The 20,700-nt window shown below is 53.1% G+C and overlaps 1 protein-coding gene across 1 annotated transcript; it reads right to left on the reverse strand.

Annotated features, from left to right (window-relative positions):
• Window positions 1–628: 628 nt before the first annotated feature.
• On the reverse strand, window positions 629–20,237 carry Plcb2 (phospholipase C beta 2). Its single transcript, XM_059261142.1, has 31 exons — window positions 20,024–20,237; window positions 16,767–16,844; window positions 16,119–16,187; window positions 15,349–15,489; window positions 15,136–15,215; window positions 14,998–15,051; window positions 14,822–14,897; window positions 11,535–11,635; window positions 11,208–11,374; window positions 10,968–11,114; window positions 10,685–10,842; window positions 10,330–10,412; window positions 9,970–10,054; window positions 9,117–9,291; window positions 8,937–9,049; window positions 8,728–8,824; window positions 7,290–7,374; window positions 7,054–7,178; window positions 6,408–6,562; window positions 5,719–5,883; window positions 5,019–5,118; window positions 4,244–4,348; window positions 3,995–4,089; window positions 3,794–3,869; window positions 3,194–3,404; window positions 2,945–3,110; window positions 2,783–2,859; window positions 2,607–2,702; window positions 2,028–2,085; window positions 1,375–1,461; window positions 629–1,015 (listed from the first exon to the last, which is right to left on the reverse strand). The coding sequence occupies exons 1-31, from the start codon at window positions 20,105–20,107 to the stop codon at window positions 812–814; spliced, it is 3,513 nt and encodes a 1,170-aa protein (XP_059117125.1). The 5' UTR covers window positions 20,108–20,237; the 3' UTR covers window positions 629–811.
• Between the last annotated feature and the right edge of the window lie 463 nt (window positions 20,238–20,700).

The raw sequence follows: 20,700 nt of genomic DNA on the forward strand, positions 1-20,700 counted from the left end.
TTCCAGGTAAGGGTTTTTTTTGGTAGGCATAGAAAGAAAATAAATAAACCACCTAAATACAGGAAAGAAAATGATGATGAACTCCTTCCTCAAGCAACCCACTTGATAGGGGTGGGGTACCTGATAGGGAGTGCCAGACCGAGACCCAGAAAAAAGGGTGAACCCAGGTTCATAGGGGGGAGAGAGAGCACTCGAGAAGTCCCCCCTCACCACTCCAGTGTTTGAGCAGTCAAGGAATCTTGTCCATGCAGCCGCCTGTCCCCACAGGCAGGAGGTGAGGGCAGGGCCTTTTGCTGCCATTCTGGAAGTAGCCATCCCCAGAGAGCTTTGAGGCAGTACCAGGCTCTGCCTTAAGGAGATGGCAACAACACTCTGTACTCAAGGAGGCCTGAGATGTGGCCTAGAAGCCCCTACATCAAGGCAGGAGGGCTTGGATTTGGTTCTACTGGGGCCCCATGTAGAAGCATAAAGGTTCTGGGGAGCGAAGGCAAGCCTCCAGGAAAGAGAGCTCCAAGTGAAGAGCTGTTAGTTGTGCACTAGGAAAGGCGGAGGGAAGACCAGAAGCCAATCTCCTCTCTCTCGGTCTTTTGCCTTTGATGACAGAAGAAGCCAGCTTAGAAAAAGACGTGGATTCCAAGTGGGTTCTTCACGCTGGTGGTCTCTTCTTCCTGCCTTTTCCTGGAACATCCAAGGAAGACACAGGCTCCCACAGCCCCCGAGTAGCAGGGTTCTTCTCTTCTAGGGAATAGAAGCATGTTCCAGAGAAGGGTGTGACTATCCTTGCTAAAATGTCTGAGTGAGGATGGTGGCGTCAGAGGCGGCTCTCCTGGGTGTCTGCTTTGTTCATGAGTGGTTCCTGTGGACACAACTCTTTGGGGGCCTCGCAGGACCCCTCAGGCCTGTCCTCTGTTTCAGTGGGGAAGCAGGCCTTGAAGCAATCCCTCACTGATTCCTTTACTTCCGTCTCCAGGCCCTTCATCCTGGCCTCATACTCAGCCAGCGCCTTCTCCTGGAACTGTAGGGACAGCAGGGGGTCACTACCTGGGTTAGGAAGGAGCCCTGCCAATCCACCCCCAACTCTGGACTATGAAAAACTAAGATGCTTAGTCTAGTCAGAGCTCCCAGGAAACTGGAGTAGATGGGGGTAGTGAAGCCCATCAGAGAACCTCCCAGGAGAATGGTCAAGCAAAGAAATCTGCAGAGATGTCTCATTTGAAAGTGCCTCGGGACACCATGAGAACCTGCCTGTGACCCCCTGGTCGGATGCGATGGTCCCCTTCCCTGACCTCCTGCCCAGAGCCCCGGGGGGTTGGGCCCCTTCCCACCCTCGAGTGTAATTTGGCTCCACTGGGGCCAGGACTGAGATCTTCTCACCTGCTTTTCCAGCTCCCGTATCTGCTCCAGGCAGGCGGTCTGCTTCCCTTCCAGCTTCTCCTGGTGCCGCTCCAGGGTCTCCGTCATCTGGGTAGGGGTGAGAGGCCGAGAATCTGAACAGTGCAGGCTAGCTTGGAATCCAGCTCTAATCTCAGCCAGCCAGCAGTGAGACTTGGGGCAAATTCCTTAAGCTCTGGGCGGTTTCTCTGCAATTTGTAAAATGAGGTAATAGGACTTGGCTCAAGGGATTGGGAAGGATTATTACATGTGACAGCTCACAGGAAGCACTCGGGCGTCCTGCCTGATACAAGGTCAGGGCCACAGCAGGTGCCAGGCCTGTTGCTGTGGTCAGCAAGGCCCAGGGAAGGAGCTTTAGGGCCATTCTCGGTGGGGCTTTCCTTCCCCTTTCCATTCTATGGCACCTCGGGGAGCCTTCCTCACCCACCCCATCTGATCCCATTCTTCCATGACCAGCTAACTCGTGTTTCCCAGACAGTTCCCTTCACACAGGCCTGAGTACTTCCTCTCACTCCAGGCCGCATATACGGGCACTTCTGGACAGCATGCCGTAAGGGCTGAAAGGAAGGACATCCACATACCCACGCACGCACGCCTGTCTAGAGAGTGTTTGGGAAGGACACAGACCCGCATACCTGCTTGATAGCCTGCACCACTTCCTGGATGTGGGAGTTGTTAATCTCTCTCTTGAGCCTGTGGATATAATTGGGGTTTTACAAAGGGACTTGGGGGGGGGGGCAGAGTCCTAAGGGCTCCACAAATAAGAACTTGTTGAAGCAGCAACGAGCAGAGAGACCAACTTGGAAGATGGAGAGGGGGCTCTGGGAGTCCTGGGGCCTACCTACTTCCTCACTAAAACACACTGACTTAAAGGCAGCCAGGGTGGGCCCAGGTGGGGAGCACAGCCATCTAAGTGGACAGGCTGCTATCCCCAGGCGCTCGCTCTCGCTCTCTCTCTCTCTCTCTCTCTCTCTCTCTCTCTCTCTCTCTCTCTCTCTCTCCACGGTTTCCCTCCATTGCTCCTCTCTGCTTAAGCACTGTGGGCAACTGTGTTTTGCTCAAGGGAAACTCGGAGAGATACAGCCGTGGGACCAACTCGTTAGGGGCCAAGAGAGCGGGAAGAGCTGTGGGAGACGAGTTAGGATCCCTTGTAGGAAGACCCTCTTCCAGCTGGAGTGGGGCCTGCTCAGCTGGGCCTCCCCTTCAGGGTTTACCTCTCCTGGGCCACCTTGTCTGTGGTGACTTTGGTCATGGCTTGGATCCGTTCCAGCCTCTTGGCCTCCAGTTTTTTCTTCATCTCTTTGGTGTCACTGAGGGGAGACAGGGGGAAGGAGATACTCTGTGAGCTGCCCCGGAGGTAGGGACAGGCAGACAAGGGAGGCCCTCTCACGTTTCTGAGGTCTCCTTGAAGGTCTTGAGTTCCGCAGCCTGTCTCTCTCTGGCCAGCTCCATCATCTTGGCGATTTGCTGCGAAGGAGGAAGGGCAGGCTTAGCGAGCAGTTTGGCCGCGCAGGATGGGTGGGGTTGGTGGCTGCCCTGCCGCGTCCCAGACCTCGGTCACGTGCTGCTCCTTGCGCTTGAGGACAGAGAGATACTGCTCCTCGCCTTGCTGCTGCAGCTCCTGCTCCAGCCTGTTCTTCAGCTCCTGCACGCGCGGGTCTGCACCCTCGGGAAGCTCGCTAGGTGCCACCCCGACAGTCTCCTCACAGGGCAGGGTCCTGCGGAGGAAGTCACGTGGGAACAGGCCCTGAGCCAGGAGCCAACACTGCGGGGGAGGGCAGGACCCCTCTGACTCCCTTACCTCTTCTTGCGGGAGCCCTTGCCCGGGCGGAGCCTGCAGCCAGCTGCTGGAGCCCCGAGTTCTGCCAGCTGTGCGGTGCCACGCTGCAGCAGCTCTTCCCAGCGCCTGGCTCCACGCCGCTCCAGCTCTCGAAGCTCCTTCTCGTGTCTCCGCTGCAGCTTCACCACGCTCTTCAGCTCCTGCAGCTCCTCCAAGCTGGTGGTCTGTGGCTCTGAAGAGGCATGGCTAAGGCGTCAAGCCGCCCAGAGCGTCTTTCCTGCCCTGCTGGCTCCCCATAGTTCCAGGCCCTCTCCCCAGATCCTGTGCCCAGATCACAGGGCTCAGCAGGCCTTATCTGCCACTTCTTTCTTAGCGTCCTCCTTGGCCTTGGCCCCAGGTGCTGTAAGAGCACAGGACTGGACTGCCAGGTGCCTTGGAGGCACCTCAGTTTGGTTCTCTGCAGGGTGGCAGTTTGAGGCCCTGCAAATAACCCTTTCTGGTGCTGAAGCTTCAGACCCGGATCTCCCTTCCTAGATGAAATTGTTAGTCTCTGGGGGACTACGGGTGTGGTGGGAGGGGTGGAGAGCTATACACTAGGCAGGTGGACCCAGGAAGACCTACCTGTTGACCCGTTGCCTGCTGGGACTGATGCTCCATTGGACTGGCTGGCAACAGGAATCCCGGACGAGAAGGGCTTCTGTGCGAGGACAGCCCGTTAGAAAGGTGTCTCTAACACCCCTTTCCCTGAGCAGGGAACTCTGCCCCTCCCCACTCATTCCACAGCTCTTGGAGGTTTTTGGCAGTAGTCCAGGTGACACAGACCTCAGGCAGACTTCCTGTCACCTCCTTGAGCTTCACAGACTTCTTATCATGGGCATTGAAGTACTTGATGGGGTTGGCGAGAGCCACAGTAAGATCTGGGAAGCACAAGACGTGACCAGCCTGGTATGTGTGAAGTTGGGCCTAGAAGGGTCCCCCTACCATCCTTTTCTTGTTCCACTTCAGATACTGGCTCAATGAAGGAAAGGGAACGGGCAGTCTGGGGCCCCTGGCATGCCTCAGGTCTCCTACCTGCCCACGTGTCGGGTACATAGTCCTTCATCTCCAGGAAGATGAAGAGGGCGGGCATGGTAAGAGGCATGTTGCTCTCACTGCGCAGGCACAAGTGGTGGTATCCTGTTGAACACGATGAGGCAGATGGAAATGGTAAGCCAGAGCCCATTCCTGCCCAGATCTACACACAAACAGCACTTCGGATATCTGCCTTTAGAGTCACCGGCCAGGGTCTTAACTCTAACGCTCTGCTTCCTTACTATGCGACTTTGGGCGGGTTAGGCTATCTCTCCAAGTCTCTCCTCATCTATCTGCCTCATGTGTTTGTTATGAGAATGTGTTTTAAGCTCCTCACACAGTCTTATTACATTTTTATGTATTTACTTTGTGTGAACACGCGTGTACATGTGCATGCAGGGGTCAGAGGACAGCTTGTGGGAACAAGTTCTCTCCTTTCACCATGTGGGGCCTAGGGTCAAACTCAGATCATTAGGCTTAGCAGCAAGTGTCTCTGCCCGCTGAGCCATCTCCCCAGCTCTTCTCCCACATTCTGAGTACCCGGGGATGCCAGCTGCTCAGGAATCTGTAACAGTGAGTCCAGAAAATCACGGGCATTCTGTTCGGTGGGCAGAGTTCCCACAGGTCAGGTTCCCAGAGAAAGTCTATTCCTGTCCCACTCCTTAGATAAGCTGGTGAGGCCTCAAAGACCCTGTCAGAAGTTCCCTCACCTCTAGGCAGGATGCTAGTCTCAGACTCAGACTCTCTGCAAGTAGTTAAGAAGCCCACTCCTTACCAGAGTGTAAGGCGTTGACGGGGATGATTCGGTGCCCAAGGAATCTGTTGCCTTCTTCCATCACAGCTATCCTGAGGGAGGCCAACTCAGGCATCAAGATCTGGAGGGAGTGCAGCACAGGAAAGGCTGAGGAGTGGACATGGGGGAGCCAAGCTGCCCTCCCCTGTCTCCAGAAGTCTCCGTGCCAGAGTAAGAGCCTGGCAGACTTACCAGATTTGGTGAGGATAGGCAGAAGGCATGCCCTATGGCACATACAGGCATCTTACAGTTTGTGCCAGGCTCACAAGGGGGAAAAGGCTAGATGTGCACCCAGGACAGTGAGTCCCATGCAAATGGCCCTTGGCAGATTTGCCAACCAGTGTCCAAGGAGACAAAAGAATTCCACCATCCCCTTACCTGAGCAGGGAGTTCATGTTTCCATCCCTAATCCTAATGTGTCCTCTCTCTCTCTCTCTCTCTCTCTCTCTCTCTCTCTCTCTCTCTCTCTCTCTCTCACACACACACACACACACACACACACACACACACACACACCCCTAATGAACTTCAGTTTGGGACCTCTGAAAGTCAGAAAGTAATAGATGAGGGGCAGAGGGAGGGAATGGTAGGTCTAGGAGCTCCTCTTCCATTGTTTCCTCTCATCTGTGGGCAGAGGTCAAGAACCAGGGACAGACCCCAATGCCAGCCCCATCCCTGGCACCTTCTCAAAGACGAAGGGCTCCTCTTTCCAGACAGGATTGATGGAGTTAGTAGTAGGTGACAGCTTGGTGCGATAGCGCCTCTTGGGGTCCCCTGGGAGGCCGAAGAGTTCCACTTCCACATAGGTGCGAACGCTGCGCTCTGACAGGAACTGCCCAGAGATCACCTACGGGTGAGGACCCAAGTGGGGGCCAGCATTAGATATCCCACTCAGGCTGGTTCCTAAGCCGTCGGGCCTTTGTCTCCACAGGGCTAAGTATCTATCGTGGGTATTAAGAAAATCCCTTTCAACACTAGCCATCAAATAGAGGCTGTGTGACTCAAGATTTACAGCCAAGCTCTAAGGACCTGGGTGCTTCCGGCACTCAGGGGAGAGGCCGGTCACCCATATTTCTCCTCAGACAAGAAGGGAGTGACAACTGGAGCCTGGGCTCGCTGCCCAGCATGGACGACCCTCTCCCCTCCCCCACCGGAGCCTCAGCCCTTCCCCTTGGTTTCCATGGGGACTAAGAGGCAGACTCCTGTGCTGAGGAGGAGGCAGTTTCCAAGGCAACTTGCTACTGCACGAACTGGCTGGGGCTGAAGTCTTCAGGATATCAGGGAAGGGGGTTGGGGCAGAGCGGTGGGCTTCTCGGCCCTTCCTTCTCAAGAGCCCAGCCCTCCCAGCCACTTGTCAGCCCTAGGCCTTGCCGTGATGGAAAGGGTGGTGGCTACCACCACATCAATGCGGTCCACTGAGAAGGGGTTGAACTGCTTGTCCAGCCTGCGCATGAACTCATGCTTCAGGAGGTATCCACTCTGCCCGTTGAACTCAAACAGTGCCATGTTCTGCTGCATTGGCAGGTCTGGGGGTGTGAGAGGACGCAGTGAGGATGATGTCGCCTAAATCCATTCTCAGTCTCCTTTCAATACTTTCAAGCCTCTCTTGCCTTGGGAATGGGGAGATTTGGGTAGATCATGAGGGCGAGAGTTTCTCGTGTCCCATCCCAGGTCCTTGGGGTATCTAGCCTCTCAGGAAAGGTCCTCAGCCTCGAGTCAGCAAGGAACAGTGTATGACTGGGCTGCAAATTCACAGTGAATCTGGGATAGCTGGCACAGGTGTTTCCAAAAACACAACCAAACCGAGCAGCCAGAACCCAGGCCAGCCTTGGTGTCTTACGTGTGTTCTGATATATGAACAGCTGAACAGGCATGAGGAAATGCTCCCCTCCCCAAAGTGTTCACATACCAAGACATGCTCCCAGAGCCTACACAAACGCCATAGCTCGTATGCACCAAAGATTCCCCCAGGGAGGGGTAAAGATGGGATAGGCAGGGCCCAGGGGAGGGTTCTTACCCATTGTTTGGAAATTGAGGGCAACCATCTGGCATCCAGCATTCCAGAACATCTGGGGCATGTAGTTGGAAGAGTCCATGCGTGTGCCCTTGGGGTACACTCGGCTCATCTGGCGTTTATTGTAGCTGTTGCTGAGTATAGGATCTGGCCAAGGCCACTTGCACCAGCAGGACCCCAGGCCCTCCTCCCAAGCCCCATCCCACCAGGGGCCTTGGCTAGTGAAACCTCAAGGATACTCCACAAACTGCATCGAGGCCTTAGAGAGCAGCTCATAGGCCTTGAGCTCCGTGAAGGAGGAGATGACGTAACTTCTGTTCTTCTCTGAGCAAGGGAGAAAGGGAGGTTCGGAACTCCACATCAGGCTGCCCTCTGGCTCCGCCCTGCCCTCCTTTTGTGGCACCTTCCTCCAGAGAGCAATGCTTCCAATCCAGAATTCTGTTGTGGTCTCGGGTTTTAGTAGTCAGATTTGAGAGGAATATGTGTGCTGGGGCAAAGGGACTTCAAAGTGGACATGCAGAGGGAGAGAGCCTGCACCACGGTCCTAAAGAGTGAGGGCTACGTGCCATGGATGGACATGGAGGGTGTGGGGGACACATGAGGCTGAGTCCGGGGTATCAGGAACATATGGACATACACCTAGTGAAAGAATAGCTGGGGTGTACAGCTGAAAGAGTCCTTGCGCATGCCCCTGGGACACACAAAGTCATACGCTGTTTGTTATTGAGTGTAAGTGCTGGCCAAGGTCATTTTTGTCAGAAGGACTCCAGGCCTTCCTGCAAGCCCCCAACGAGGGGACTTTGGCTGGTGAAGCCTCAAGGATCCCAGGCAGTGACATTTACAGGGAATGAAATGTGTAAGAAATTAGCTAGAGCACAGAGGGACAGCCGTATGCTAAGGGCAGTACCCCATGCCCTCCAAAGCACATTCTGGGCATGCCCAGGTAGCAGAACAGGTTGTGAGGTCAGGCATTGTCAGTCAGTGTTGCAGAGATCAACTGCACAAGGGTGTTCAGAAAGGGACTGAACTGCTTGTGTTGGGGGGACACACCAGAGAGTGGGGAATGCACTTGAGTGCACCCTGAAAAGACCAGGGCAAATAGCAGGAAGGATCCAATGGGGTAAGAAAGCTTCCACCTCCTCCTGGGAACCCCCCCCCCCACTCTCTTTGGACAAGGTTTCTCTATGTGGAGTCCTGGCTGTTCTGAAACTCACTATGTAGTTCCTATTTCAGACACCCACTCTCCTCCTCACCAGTGCTGGGGTTAAAGGCACGCTCTCCCAGGAACTCTTACCTCCAGGACTGGGGCTCCTAGCCTTGGGGGCAGCACTTAATATAATCCAGGGCTGGGAGCTGCAAAACTTTAGGAAACTCCAGAAGCCCCAGACAGGCCTGGATGAGGTGGCCTGTCATAGCGACCTGCCTGTCACTGACACACTCCAGAACATTTCATGTGCTGCCAAGTTCTTCAGTCCAACGCTGGGAGCCACTACCACTTAAACAAGTCCTTTGCCTGACTCCTCGACTGAGTATTTATGGACAAGGACCTTAGTGCAAGGAGGGGACAGGTCTCCCTTCCTTTCATCCCGCTCACCAGGCCACTCTTGAATGAGGGCAGCTTTCTCCTGAGCCCAGCCCGCCTTCTCCTCCCCCACCTCCCTGTACTAACACACATACGTGCAGAGAACTCAAAGGAGATGAACTTGGTGGGCTGGATGTAATTGACAAGGCTGGACATTTCCTCATAAGCTGTCACCTCCAAGCCTGCTGTACCCTAGAGATTGAATGGGAGAGTGAAGAAAGGAACAGGGCAGAGCCCAGATGGCAGTCCATGTCCACCCAGATGGCACCACGATGGAGACGGCAGAGGGACTGTCCCCACACACCTCATCCGACTGCATCTTCTTTATCTCTTCTTCATCCAGGTTTCCTGACTCCTCCTCTTCCTCCTCCTCCACTACCTCCTCCTCCACCTCAGTCCGGTCCTCAGCAGTCCACACTGACACACAGAGTTTCATCAGCACTGGCTCTCCCCAAACCCCACCCCATTCTTGTTACTCACTCACCTGTGTCCTCCTCAATAGGGACACTAGACGGGCCGCTGCCCTCGGCCTCCCCACCAGGTTTCTGCCCACCAGGGAAGCTGGGGGATGCTGGCCCAGAAAACTGGTTCTTCTTATTCTTAATGAGGATCTTGCCCCGGAGGTCCTCAGGGCTGGGCAGAGGGATGCCAGGCTTCAGCTGCAGAAAGGGGAAAAGTGGGCACCATTGCTTCTTCTGTGGTGTGTGCTCCCTACGCCAAGCTGTGCCCCTCTGGTGTGGGCCTATGTCTGTTGCCTCGTTTCCCGCCATTACCCCTTGTGTCTTCAATTCCCACTTGACCAAAATTACCTGATCCTGGGCAGTAATGTCTCTTTCACCTGATCCTTCTGACTAGAAGGTGCTTTTCCCATGCTCACTGAGTCTTTGTCATCTTCCAGATTTCACCTTAACCACCGCATCCCTCCAGGAAGCCTTCCCTGATCCTCTAACTCTCGAGCATTGTTTCCCATAGCAACCGCTGGCTGTACTTGGCCTGGATGCTTGTCCATCTCCTCATGAAGAGGGTCAGAAACCTGGGACAGCAACTGTGGAATTTAGGTTTGTTTTGTTTTGTTTGTTTGATCGTTTTAGATAGGTTCTCACTATGCAGCTCTGGTTGGCATGAAACTTGAGATCTTCCTGCTTCAGCCTCTCAAGTGCTGGGATTACAGATAAATTCCATCACTAGGAGACCCCTAATTCTAGCATACTCTCTGACACGTGGTAGGTGACAGGAGCCCAGACTCGCAATCCAACCAAAGGAACTCAAGTATCTCTGCCCTTCTAACCTGGTTCCACCTTTCCCCAGGTCCAGATGCCCCACAAGACTGCACTCACAGGGAATTTTTCCAGGGGATCTGTGAGCAGGGTTTCTCCAAACATAGTCCTGCAGTACTCGGCCATCTTAGCCTGTTGGCGGGGTCTGGTAGCAGCGAACAAAAGAAAAGGAAGGGGTTAATTGCTTCACACCAATTCTCCTGCCCGTCTTTTGTGCCCTGATGGCCCAGATCAGACGTCCAGGAAGTGGGGGAGGTAGGAACACAGGAAGGAGAAGATGAGGTCCCAGGGAGGCTGTATTGAGACCAGAAAACTCAATGAAGGACTAGAGGCCAGGGACAGTGCATGTGTGTGAGTGGGGTTCAGGCCAGAGGCTGGGGCGCAGGTAGAGAATGAGGCTGGGTAGCCCTGGATACGCACGAGTCCACGTGGTTTTCAAACGACAAGATGACAGGATAGGGAGAGGTCTTAAAGGCACTTTCTGCAATGGCTTCAATTGCTTCCTAGAAGAGAAAGGAACTCTGTAAAGAGGGTAGTCCCTCCCAAGGTGCCCCTCCCCACGGTGCCCCTCCCCACGGTGCCCCTCCCCACAGTACCTCTACCCACTACTTAGCTTCAGCATAGGCATGAAACTAGATAGCCACAGTAGCCTCGAAGCAGCTTGAGGCATTCCAGAAATTTCTTCCCTCCAGCTTCACTCCCCTAGCTTCAGAAAGCCTCTCCTCAGCCCTTTTCTGGTGACCACTGTAATCAGTCTCCGTACCCCAAGACCCACCTTGAACAAGATATCTGTGGTCATGGTGAAGCCATGGGTGATAATGGGCTCCTCATCGGGGGGCTTCCCCTTCCAACAGTCTAACTCCACACAACGGCAGCCAGACAGGAGCACCTGGCGGTACATCTCAGCTGAGGAAAGGCCTGAAAACTGGCCAGCTGGGCCGGTGGAGAGAAGGGGAAAGATGTCACTCACAGCCAGGCTAGTCCCCTCACAACCTCATAGTCTGTCCTGTGAGAATCCAGGGCCCAGGAGCGGATGGACACGGGTTTCCGGAACCCACCTGTCAGGTAGGTGTTGTGTGAGGAGTTGATGAAGTAGTGATTCAGTGGCTGGGTCATGTCCTGGTGGAGCAGCAGTGTATTGTGGGCTAGCACACTGTTCTCTGGTCCACAGAGAAACCAGACCATGCCCTCTGGTGACAGCTGGCCTGCAAGACAGTGGGTAGCAGGCAGGTCATGGCTGCACCTCGGCTCCCAGGGAGGGATGAGACTGCAGGAAGTGGGGACTCCTCGGTTCTCACCCCTCTGCACATTGATGCCGCTGGGTTCGTACTTGTCGATGAGCGTCTGCACCTGCTCAGGCCGGGCAGGCGGGAACAGCAAGGAGTTGAGCCTAGCGTCTCGCTGCTTCTGATTGATGAATTTGGTCAGGTGCTCCTTGGTCATGTAGGGTTTAGCTTTAGCATGGCTGCAGGCCGGGGGAGGGGGGCACAGATGCAGTCTTTGAACCTGAAGGCTTGGACTGCCCTCTTCTCTTGTCCAACCTTGTGATTCCCAAAAGAGTGGGTGGAAGGAAGGAACTGCCTTCCTTACCACCAACCACTCCATGCCCAGCCCAAGGAACTCACTAAGAAGTGAAGATCTCGTCGATTTCTGGCCGAGGACAGAGACTCATGAGGAAGCTCTTGTACACAGACTCTGGGAAGTCCTCGGGATTGATGGCATCATTCTGGAAGAACCACCTTGTTACCCTTTATCTCACCTGCTCAGAGCTAAGACTCAGGACAACCTGTCCCCAGCTCTGGGAAAGGTGGCCTGATCAGAGAGAGTCCTTAAGGCAGACAGGCACGTGGGCACACGCATCTCAAGGGCCTTGTCATCTGACTGCAGCACCAGCTAGCGGGCTTGCTTTGACGAGGATTTTGGATAGTAGCTAGTTCTGTAGCTGGAACAGGGTTGAAACAGCAGGAGCTTAAAGAGGGTAAAATGTCAGAAGCAAGGGGCGCTGTGCTTTCCGGCCTGAGTACTGGACTCTCATTTCCTTTTTTCCTTCTAAGTGAAGAACAAATTATCTAAAGAAACTGTTTGAATGTAGACAACTATACATCTGACAGCAGAGCCCCGAGATATGAGAGGTAAAACCTGACTTGGAGGTTTGGAGAGGGAAATAAAGCAGTTCAACAGTAACAGAGTATTTGCCTAATATGCACAAGACCCAGTATACACCACCACCACCACCACCACCACACACACACACACACACACACACACACACACACACACACACACACACCAAACAAACAAACACACAAACAAAACACAAATAATTTGGAAAAAAACAAAAGAGACACACATACACAAAGAGATAAAAATCAGACTTCATCAAAATCTAAAGTATGTATGCTTGTAAGGATGCCATCAAGAAACTGAAGGGTAACCTGAGCTAAGGAATAAAGGAAGGGAGAGAGGGAGGGAGGGAGGAAGAAAGAGAGAAGGATAGATAATCCACAGAATGAGATATTTACAAATCAATTGTCTGTTAAGTGGTAATTCAACAACCAAAAGATAACCCAAAGGATAGGGCATGGCTTGGCTGTTCAAGTCCCTGCTGAGCAAGCCTGAAGACCCGAATTCAGATCCCAGCACCCACATAAATGCTGGTCTCAGTGTGTGTGTATCTGTGTCCCCAGGGTCGGGAGTAGACAGATCCCTGAAGCTTACTACCAGCCAGCCAAACATGAGCTCCAGGGTCAATGAATGCCCTTCAAAAAATAAGATGGAAGTTGGAGAGAAGGCTCAGTGGATAAGGGCCAATATCGATTTTACAGAGGACCTAAGTTCAATTCCAGGCACCCACACCAGACAGCTCACAGCTGCCCGAAATTCCAGCTCTAGGGGGATCTGATGCCTCTGGCCTCTGCAGGCACCTGCACTCCCAGGCGTATATCCTCACATAGACACAGACACATAATTTGAAAGATAAACAAACCTTTAAAAAGTAAGATGGAGAGTGATTTAGAGGGACACTTGACATTGACCTCAATCTCCACACATGTACAAACTCCCTCCCTCTCTCTCTCTCTCTCTCTCTCTCTCTCTCTCTCTCTTTCTCTCTCTCTCTCTCTCTCTCTCTCTCTCTCTCTCTCTCTCACACACACACACACACAGTAAACACACATACATACAAAAAATTCAAATGAGAGATAGACAATGAATTTGAAATGATGTGTCTGCAAAGGAGATGTAGAAACGATCAATAAGTACATGAAAAGATGTTCACACATTATTTGTTATTAGATAAATACAAATTATAATCACAATGAGATATCATTTCATTCCCACTAGGATAGCATCAACCATGGTGGGCAGTAGTGCTGCTGGTGGGGTGTAGGGACATTGAAACCCTTCTTCAATGCTGGTAGGAGAGTCAAATGATGCAGCCACTCCACATAACAGTTCGTCTGTCCCTCAAAAATGGTAAATATAGTCACCAATTTCACCTGAATGTATGTATCCAAGAAGACTGAAAGCAGAATCATGACAAAAATGCTTATAGAGGCATTATTCATAATAGTCAAAAAGTGGAGAGAAGCCAAGTATCTGTCAACATAGACTATGATACCGCAATATAAAAAAAAAAAAAATGAAGCGCTGATGCTACCACATAGATGAATCTTGAAAACCCTATGTTGAGTGAATAAAGCCCAATGTCAAGACCACAGACTGCATAAGTCCCTTTACGTAAAATGTCCAGAGTAGGTGAATCTGTAGAACTAGAAATGGAAAGTAGATGGATAGTATGCAGGGATCCTGTGCTTTTCATTGTGTTCCTCCGGAAAACAAAACAAACATTAAATACCACTCAGGATCGCACTGGAAAATCAACCTGAGTTTTAACTGGAGGTGAGGGTCTCCCCCAGCCCAGCTCTGCCTCTGAAGCTGGTCAGTGGCCTCTACTGGGATACAAGGGAAACAGACCAATAAGGAGGACGCAGCTAGGGATGGGAGCTCAGGAGAGAAGGTGGCTGGGTGTTACTGGAAGCAGACAAGCAGTACAAACCGTAAGGACCACCTCAGGAGCCCAGACCACCTTCTCCTCTGCCTCGGCTGCACGTGGGGTCACCAGTGCTGTAGAAACTGGGCCTATAAGGGGGCATTCCTCACGTGGCTCATAAGGATAGATGCTTACAGTCTCCATTTTACTCATTTCTACTGTTCTAGATTCTTACCAGGAGAAACGTTTCACGGGGTGAGCGTTGTAACAACACAAGGATGCTGGCCGAGGTGGACAAGGGCTTTAGGACTAACACCACTCCCCCAGCCAGGCTTGAGCCTTGGCCATGGGCCGTATCTACCCAGAGAGCTCTTTTTTTGGTAAATCACATAAGACGTCTCATGGGGTGACCCTCCATCTGACTTGTAATTAAAAATTAATTGCTTAATTAAAAAGAAGTGGAAAATGTGCTTCCCAGTCGAGCCAAAGTCTGTGCCCTGGCAGCTTCCACCCTTGGCCCTGCTCTTCCCCCTAACACCCAGGAGAACTGGTGCCTTCCTGGAACCGTCAGATCCCATGGCCGGTCTCCTGTCCCTGCTGACCCTGTCTTGCTCCCCGACAATGAAAACATCCGACGCCGTTCCCAAGGCTAGGATAGGAAGGCTCGCCTCATCTGCTCTTCTCCCCAACACTGCCCCTAGCACTATTGGAGGCAGGCCTTGCAGCTCCAGGTCCAGAACTGCACCCCCTTGCCATGGTCCCACCCTTTATGCCTAGTGTAACCAGAGGTTCTGGGTTAATTGGCTTTGAGAGCTATTGATGGGCTAGTGATGTCATTTTGGCTCACCCCATCCGTCGCTATCCCATGCTTTTCTCTGGTGGGAATGAGACTTAGTAGACTGGGGGAGGAGAACGACTCACCTTGCCTTTTGCAAGGTGACAAGCACTGAGGGCAGCTTCTACTCGTTTGCGATCAGCAGGAAACATCTGGAAAAAACTGAGAGCAAAGAAAAGGACCAGGCAGCAGAGGAGTCATGCCTAGGGAGGGAAGGCTCGGGGAGCTGGGAGGCAGCTAAGAGGAAACTCAAGAGACTCACTTCTTCACAGGGATCTTCCCTTCAGGGTTGAGCTGCATCTTAAGCTTCACCAGGCTGAGGGGATGGACGGTAAGCAGCCCATTAGGCTGTGGGCTGGCAAGCAAACCCCTTGAGCTCAGGCGGGGTGGGGGTACTTACATCTTGTCTAGGAAAGTGCTTCGGGGAGCATTGGCTGTCATGGGGTGTTTGGTGAGAGCCAGTATATCCTCAGCCCAGTCCTGCAGAACACAGAGCCTAGAAGTCATGTCCCTGACCACAAGTGCCCCTGAGCCTCTCGGCCCAGGCCTTTGACTCTCGCAGGAAGGTCAAGCTGTCCCAAGTGCCAACACTACCCGGGTGTTGCCAATGCACCTTGCCCACATTCTCCTTGTAAGAGACGAAGTTGTGGAAGGTGAGGTCCACCATGTCCGGGCCAGACACCACGGTGAGTGCTTTCAGCAGGAAGTGGTTGTCTGGAAAGTCCATGTTGAAGACCTCTCGGAGTTTCTGGCTCTGTAAGAAGCAGTAGTACCATGAGGTATGCTGACCCTCAGTCTTGCCCAACATGACTTCCTATATCTCCTTGTCAGCCACGTGAACTGCAGGTCACTGGGGCAGAATGGCCACGGAACCTAGGAACCATAGGCCTCAGTATCCCCCTGCCTCTGGTTCCAGCAACTGCCATCGGAAGGGGAGGCCCATAGGAAGAGCTTGGCTAAGGCAGTGGGACCTGGGAATTTTGTTTGAAGCAAGATTCTTAGCCCCCTAACTCCGGGGATCCTGCTTCCTACTGTCAATCACTTTAATCTTTTTACCAGCTTTAGGTAAATGTAGGCAAAGCAGTCATCAAGCAATGGGGAGCAGGGGGTAGAAGAAACACTTCCCAGACAGTCTGGCATGCTTAGGGGCAGGGATTGGCTCCTCCTCCTCCATTCCTGCTTTCTTGGCTCACTGTGACCAGTTCCCATGCTCAGAACCCAGGCGAGCTGAGCAGCAGCTGCCACACCACTCCTCCTGGGCCTGAGCTAGAATCCTTGCTGTCTAGCAGCCTAGGACCCAGTCATCGGGTCCCACAGATGGGATCCCCACCCCGGCAGAGACTTGGTCCTTGCTCTTTGGTGGCTGCTTCGGGGTCCACCTACCTTGGGCGTCTTGGCGAACTTGCCAAAGCGAGTGTCTCGGATGCTCGTGATGTCCAGAAACTCCATCTCCTGGTACCAGTTCCCAGTGGGAGCAAAGAAGGGTGGGGACACAATGATCAGAGTGGGGAGAGCGTCCACACCTCTTCCGATCCCAGCTGCTGCCTTCTCTGGATGCCAAGACTACCTGGACCCCCTCCCTTCACTTTCTACTCCTCAGTTTCTATTAATGGGGGTCCTCTTTACTCCTTGGCCCATTCCTTCTCTGGAATAAGAGCTGCAACCTGCACCCTGTCTTCCATCTTGGAGGCCCCCAGGCCTTCTTCTGTTGTTCTGTCTGGGTGCTGAACCTGTCCTCTGAGTGCTGAGCTCTGATGTGACCTGGAGCCACCGGTACATCACTGCCCTTCAGCTCAGCCGACTCGTCTTTTCCCGCTGTCTCCAAGGGATACACATTCAGGACTGAGCAGAGCCCAAGCAGTCATGGAGGGAGGTGACTGCAGCTTCCCTCCCTGGCCCATGAGAGCCGCAGGGGCTTCTCTCCCAGGCCAGTCTCTACTCTGCATCCATGACTCCATCCTATACCACCAGGGGTCTAGCAGAGTTCATTGGTTCAGTTGGAGCTAAGGGCCCTGTTGGGTAGTGTCTTACCTTACTCTGATATGTCCAGTATAAGTAATAGCCCTTGGGGTCCACACGGAGGATAACTGGAGAGGCAATTGAAGTTTCCTGCAGAGAGAAAGGGTCATCTCTCTGCTCTGAGATCTCAGACCAACTTCCCCGGCCCAGGCCAAGGACGCAGACAGAGACCATGTCCTTCCTAGAAATTAGAAGACATTACCCTTTGTTCTCTGAGCTAACAGGGGGAGGCCTTGAGGACGGGAGATGGAATTGCTGGAGGAGAGGTGGTACACTTTCTGGACCCCAGCAATGCCTCTTTACCTCTCCATGTTCTCAAGGGTCATGGCTCCATCAAAAGACAGAATCCCTCTCCAAGATTCCTTGCTACCATCCTGGAAAGCTTGACCGGTGAGAGATGAGAGCCTGGGCTCTCACCTGCACAGTCAAGGCCCTGCACACACAGCAGCGGATCTGCTCCTCAGAAGCCCTGCCATCCCACCATGAGCACAGCCTACCCCTCCCGTCCAAATAACCCAGAGAGACACCAAGTTCCCTCCCACCTCCAAAGTGAAGTACTCAAACCTCCTCAGCCAGAATTGTCTCCAAAGACCAGCCCACACCTCACCCCTTCAGAAAAGGCTTTCCTGAAATGTGTTGTTATTAATATGTGAGGGGTGTGGTCAAGAACCAGTTCCCAGATATAGAAACACATCCGGGAAATCCCGATGAGCTCAAGGACCCCGGGGCAGTAAGCCTTGAACTTGGTTGGAGTTTGCAGAATAAGTACATGAATGAATGAGTGAGCTGGCCTTCGAAATCCCTGTTCTCCCCACAGAGTACATAAGCCATCTTCTATTTTAATAGTCTTTGCATACGTAAACAAGATATTGCAACTGAAGTTTCCAACAATACATGATTATTGCTGCTGACACACCAGACCAAATATGGGATCTACCAAGAAAATGATACAAGAAAGATTCCCGCGTTAGAGGTCATTAAAGCATAGCAGGGAAGATTTTGTAAAAAACCTGATTTTGGGCAAAGCTGTGTAGTGAGCTCTGGGTTTTTTCCTCCCCAGGGGAATTCAGCCTCAGAAATCCAGCAGGTGCCAGGTAGGCTGCCTCTGAGTGCATGGTGTGACTGTATGGGATGAGCCTGCATCCTCAGAACTTGTGAGTACTTGCTGGACCCAAAGTGGACTCAAGGGTGAGGGATGATGGGTGAAGGGCCCAGTGCTTCAGGAAGAAGAAACTGGGAGTAACAGGGAGCTGAAGAAGTAATTGTGAGTGATCCCCTGAATAGAGGCATTGGGAGATTTCAAGCAAGTGAGCCCCAAGACAGGGAGGAGGGTGTCCCCCAAAATCATCAAAAAGACCACCAGAGGAAGAATAAGTTTTAAGGTCTGTCAGACTTAGAAATTCCAAGCCAGCTGTTGACAGCACGTATTCAAGAATGAACTGCCACACCTCCCTGTGCCCCACTTAGAAGGACCTAGAAAAGAAAGAGCTGAGAACGCCACCATCGGCCCTTCCTCGGGAGCCTGCACCTGCCCTCACCTAGGCCTGGGAGGACAGCAAAGCACAATGCTGAAGCAAGGCTGGAGTTTCACTTCTAACTTGTTTCTGGAACAGGACTGGGTTTTGTGGGGACCGTGGGACCATTGTCCAAGGGTGAAGGTCATGTCTGATAGCTTGCTTAGTTTCTTCCCATAGCTAGGAGAGGTTTTCCCTCTAAGGATGTTCTGAAGGGGCTGTGGGAGACTAAACAGAGCCAGCTTTGGCCTGTATCCTTTGCACTACAGTTATTAATAGAGTGGGACACATCCCTGTCACCTACTAACCCGACCCAAAGCAGCCCAAGAGCAGAACCTGGCTCATAGATCACGTGTCCTGTGACCAGGCTTGGGACATTCCTGCTCATGCGAGTCAGGATCCAGGGATCACACAGTGCTCTGGCTTGGGGAGGTGAATGGGTCAACCCCAGGCTGGAGAGAGAGCCACACAGCGTGTCTACCTCGGGTGACCCACTGCCCGCTCAGGTTATACATACTGCCCAGAGGAACTGAGAGCAGCCACTTCAGTTTTCACTGTGAGTCACTTCCCTCCTTCCAGGGGCTCCTAAGACATGCCCCATCATCACCTGCGTGCCACCACCATGCCCATCACCTCGTGTCACCACCATGCTAGCACCGTGCCACACCAACCAAAACAGAAAGCATCTCATCCCAGGGCCTCACCCCCACAGTCTGGGCAGCCAGATGCGTTGACCTAGCGTAGCCCCAAAGGGTCTAGACTCAGACTCCCCTCGTTGCCCAGAGAAACAAGACAAGCCAATTCAGGGAGCTGAAGTAATACTTGTAGGTAACCTCCTGAATGCCATGTGCTGTTGGAAACCCCAAGCCTTCCTAAGGCCAGTCTAGAGCTCTCTTAAAGAGGCCTAGTCTCCCTGAAGGACAGTCCTCATTTTATTCTTCCTAGACCAAGAGATTCTGTGGTTAAGGGCAGTGTTTTCAGGGCCCAGAAGGACCAGAGACCATCTAGGAAAGAGCAGACTCCACGGACTGGGGTACAATGCTGTTTTTCCTGACAGACAGGTTGGCAGGTAGAAGGCTGAGCTGAGGTGAACCACCAAGGGGAAGCAGAAGTCAGCAGGTTCCTTCCCAGGCCCCAGAAGCTTGAACCTCCCTCCAGTTTTCAACTGGATCCCCAGCCCTTTTGTGACTGCTCCCACAGTCACAGCTCGAGGGAGAACATGGCTTCCCTGGGACAGGATGCATCTTGTTCTGTGGACTGGGGTGGTCCAGCTGGTTACGGGTCTCCTGCCAGAGCAAACTTGGGGATGTCTCTGCTGGGAAGGGGGCCTGGCTGATCTCTTTTGTTTGCTTGCCCTATCTCAGCTCGGGGGTATGCATTTCCCCTGCCAACACTGAAATTACTAGAAACAAACCTTTATCATCTTCAGGGATTTGGAAAAGGGTAAATCAGGTCCAAAGAGATTACCTTTTCTGATACTGCTCCCCCTCACACACACACACACACACACACACACACACACACACACACACACATGCACGCAGCCCACCTCCTCCTTCCCAGATGCACTGGCTTCCTCGCAGCAGCCAGGGACAAGCACCCTTACCCCAGACTTGTTTATCTAGCTGTGTGCCAGCTGCCTAGCCAAGCCACATAGGCGCCTGGGTGCTGGGAGACATAAACCAAGCCACCCACTCTGCCAAGCACCGGGGAGCTACCCAGCACCGGCCACTCCCAGGGCCCGTCCCTACTCACATCGTCCCACTTGATGAAGCGCTCTCCCTGACTCAGATACGCCTTCACATTGGGGGGCAACAGGACAGGGTTGAGCAGAGACATGATGTCAAGTGTCCCTCTTTGGAGAGGTTGGGCAGATACCAGCAGACAGGAGGAGGGAAGGAAGGCGGGTGAACAGGAGGGGAAGCTAGACTGGGCTCACATGGCACCCGCCCAGCCCTGGTCCGGAAGTTGGGGTGCTCTTATAGCCTACAGGCTAGATGCAGGACTCATAGCCTCAGGCAGGGGTCCAGCCGATCTGCCTTGTAAATCAGCCTCCTCCTCTGTCTGAAGTGGGGGGCTACAATAGCTGTTTCTGCCCCGGGGGGGGGGGGGGGCTGGGCTCCTCTCCTGGGAGTCCCTCCCCACCCTCTGCCGCAGCACTTCCTATTCTGGGCTTCCTTCTCTGGGCTGCTGTGAACTGAGGGGCGGGCCATGAGGTCTACAAGTCCCGTGGCCAGGGCCTCTGTTACAAGGATAGTCTGCTTAGATTTGACCCTGAAGGGTGGATGGAAGAGAGGGATGTGAGGTGTTGGACAGTAGGAGATGCCATTACAGAGCCTTGGGATGAGGGACAGGGGACACAAAGAGCTCTCTAGAAAAAGGGTCCTCCACAGAGCAGGGGCTCTGTCCTCAGAGGGTGGGTCCACTCTGGA

The sequence above is a fragment of the Peromyscus eremicus genome, chromosome 4, assembly GCF_949786415.1.
Source record: "Peromyscus eremicus chromosome 4, PerEre_H2_v1, whole genome shotgun sequence".
Lineage (NCBI taxonomy): Eukaryota > Metazoa > Chordata > Mammalia > Rodentia > Cricetidae > Peromyscus > Peromyscus eremicus.

What these genes read in the sequence shown, in the direction of transcription:
- Plcb2 (XM_059261142.1), bottom strand. Translation starts at nt 20,107, where the DNA reads ATGTCTCTGCTCAACCCTGTCCTGTTGCCCCCCAATGTGAAGGCGTAT. An exon ending in AGCAGGCAACGGGTCAACAG is followed by an intron (nt 3,405 to 3,793) that starts GTAGGTCTTCCT and finishes ATGCCTCTTCAG; the next exon opens with AGCCACAGACCACCAGCTTG. An exon ending in AAGGGCTCCCGCAAGAAGAG is followed by an intron (nt 3,111 to 3,193) that starts GTAAGGGAGTCA and finishes CTTCCTCCGCAG; the next exon opens with GACCCTGCCCTGTGAGGAGA.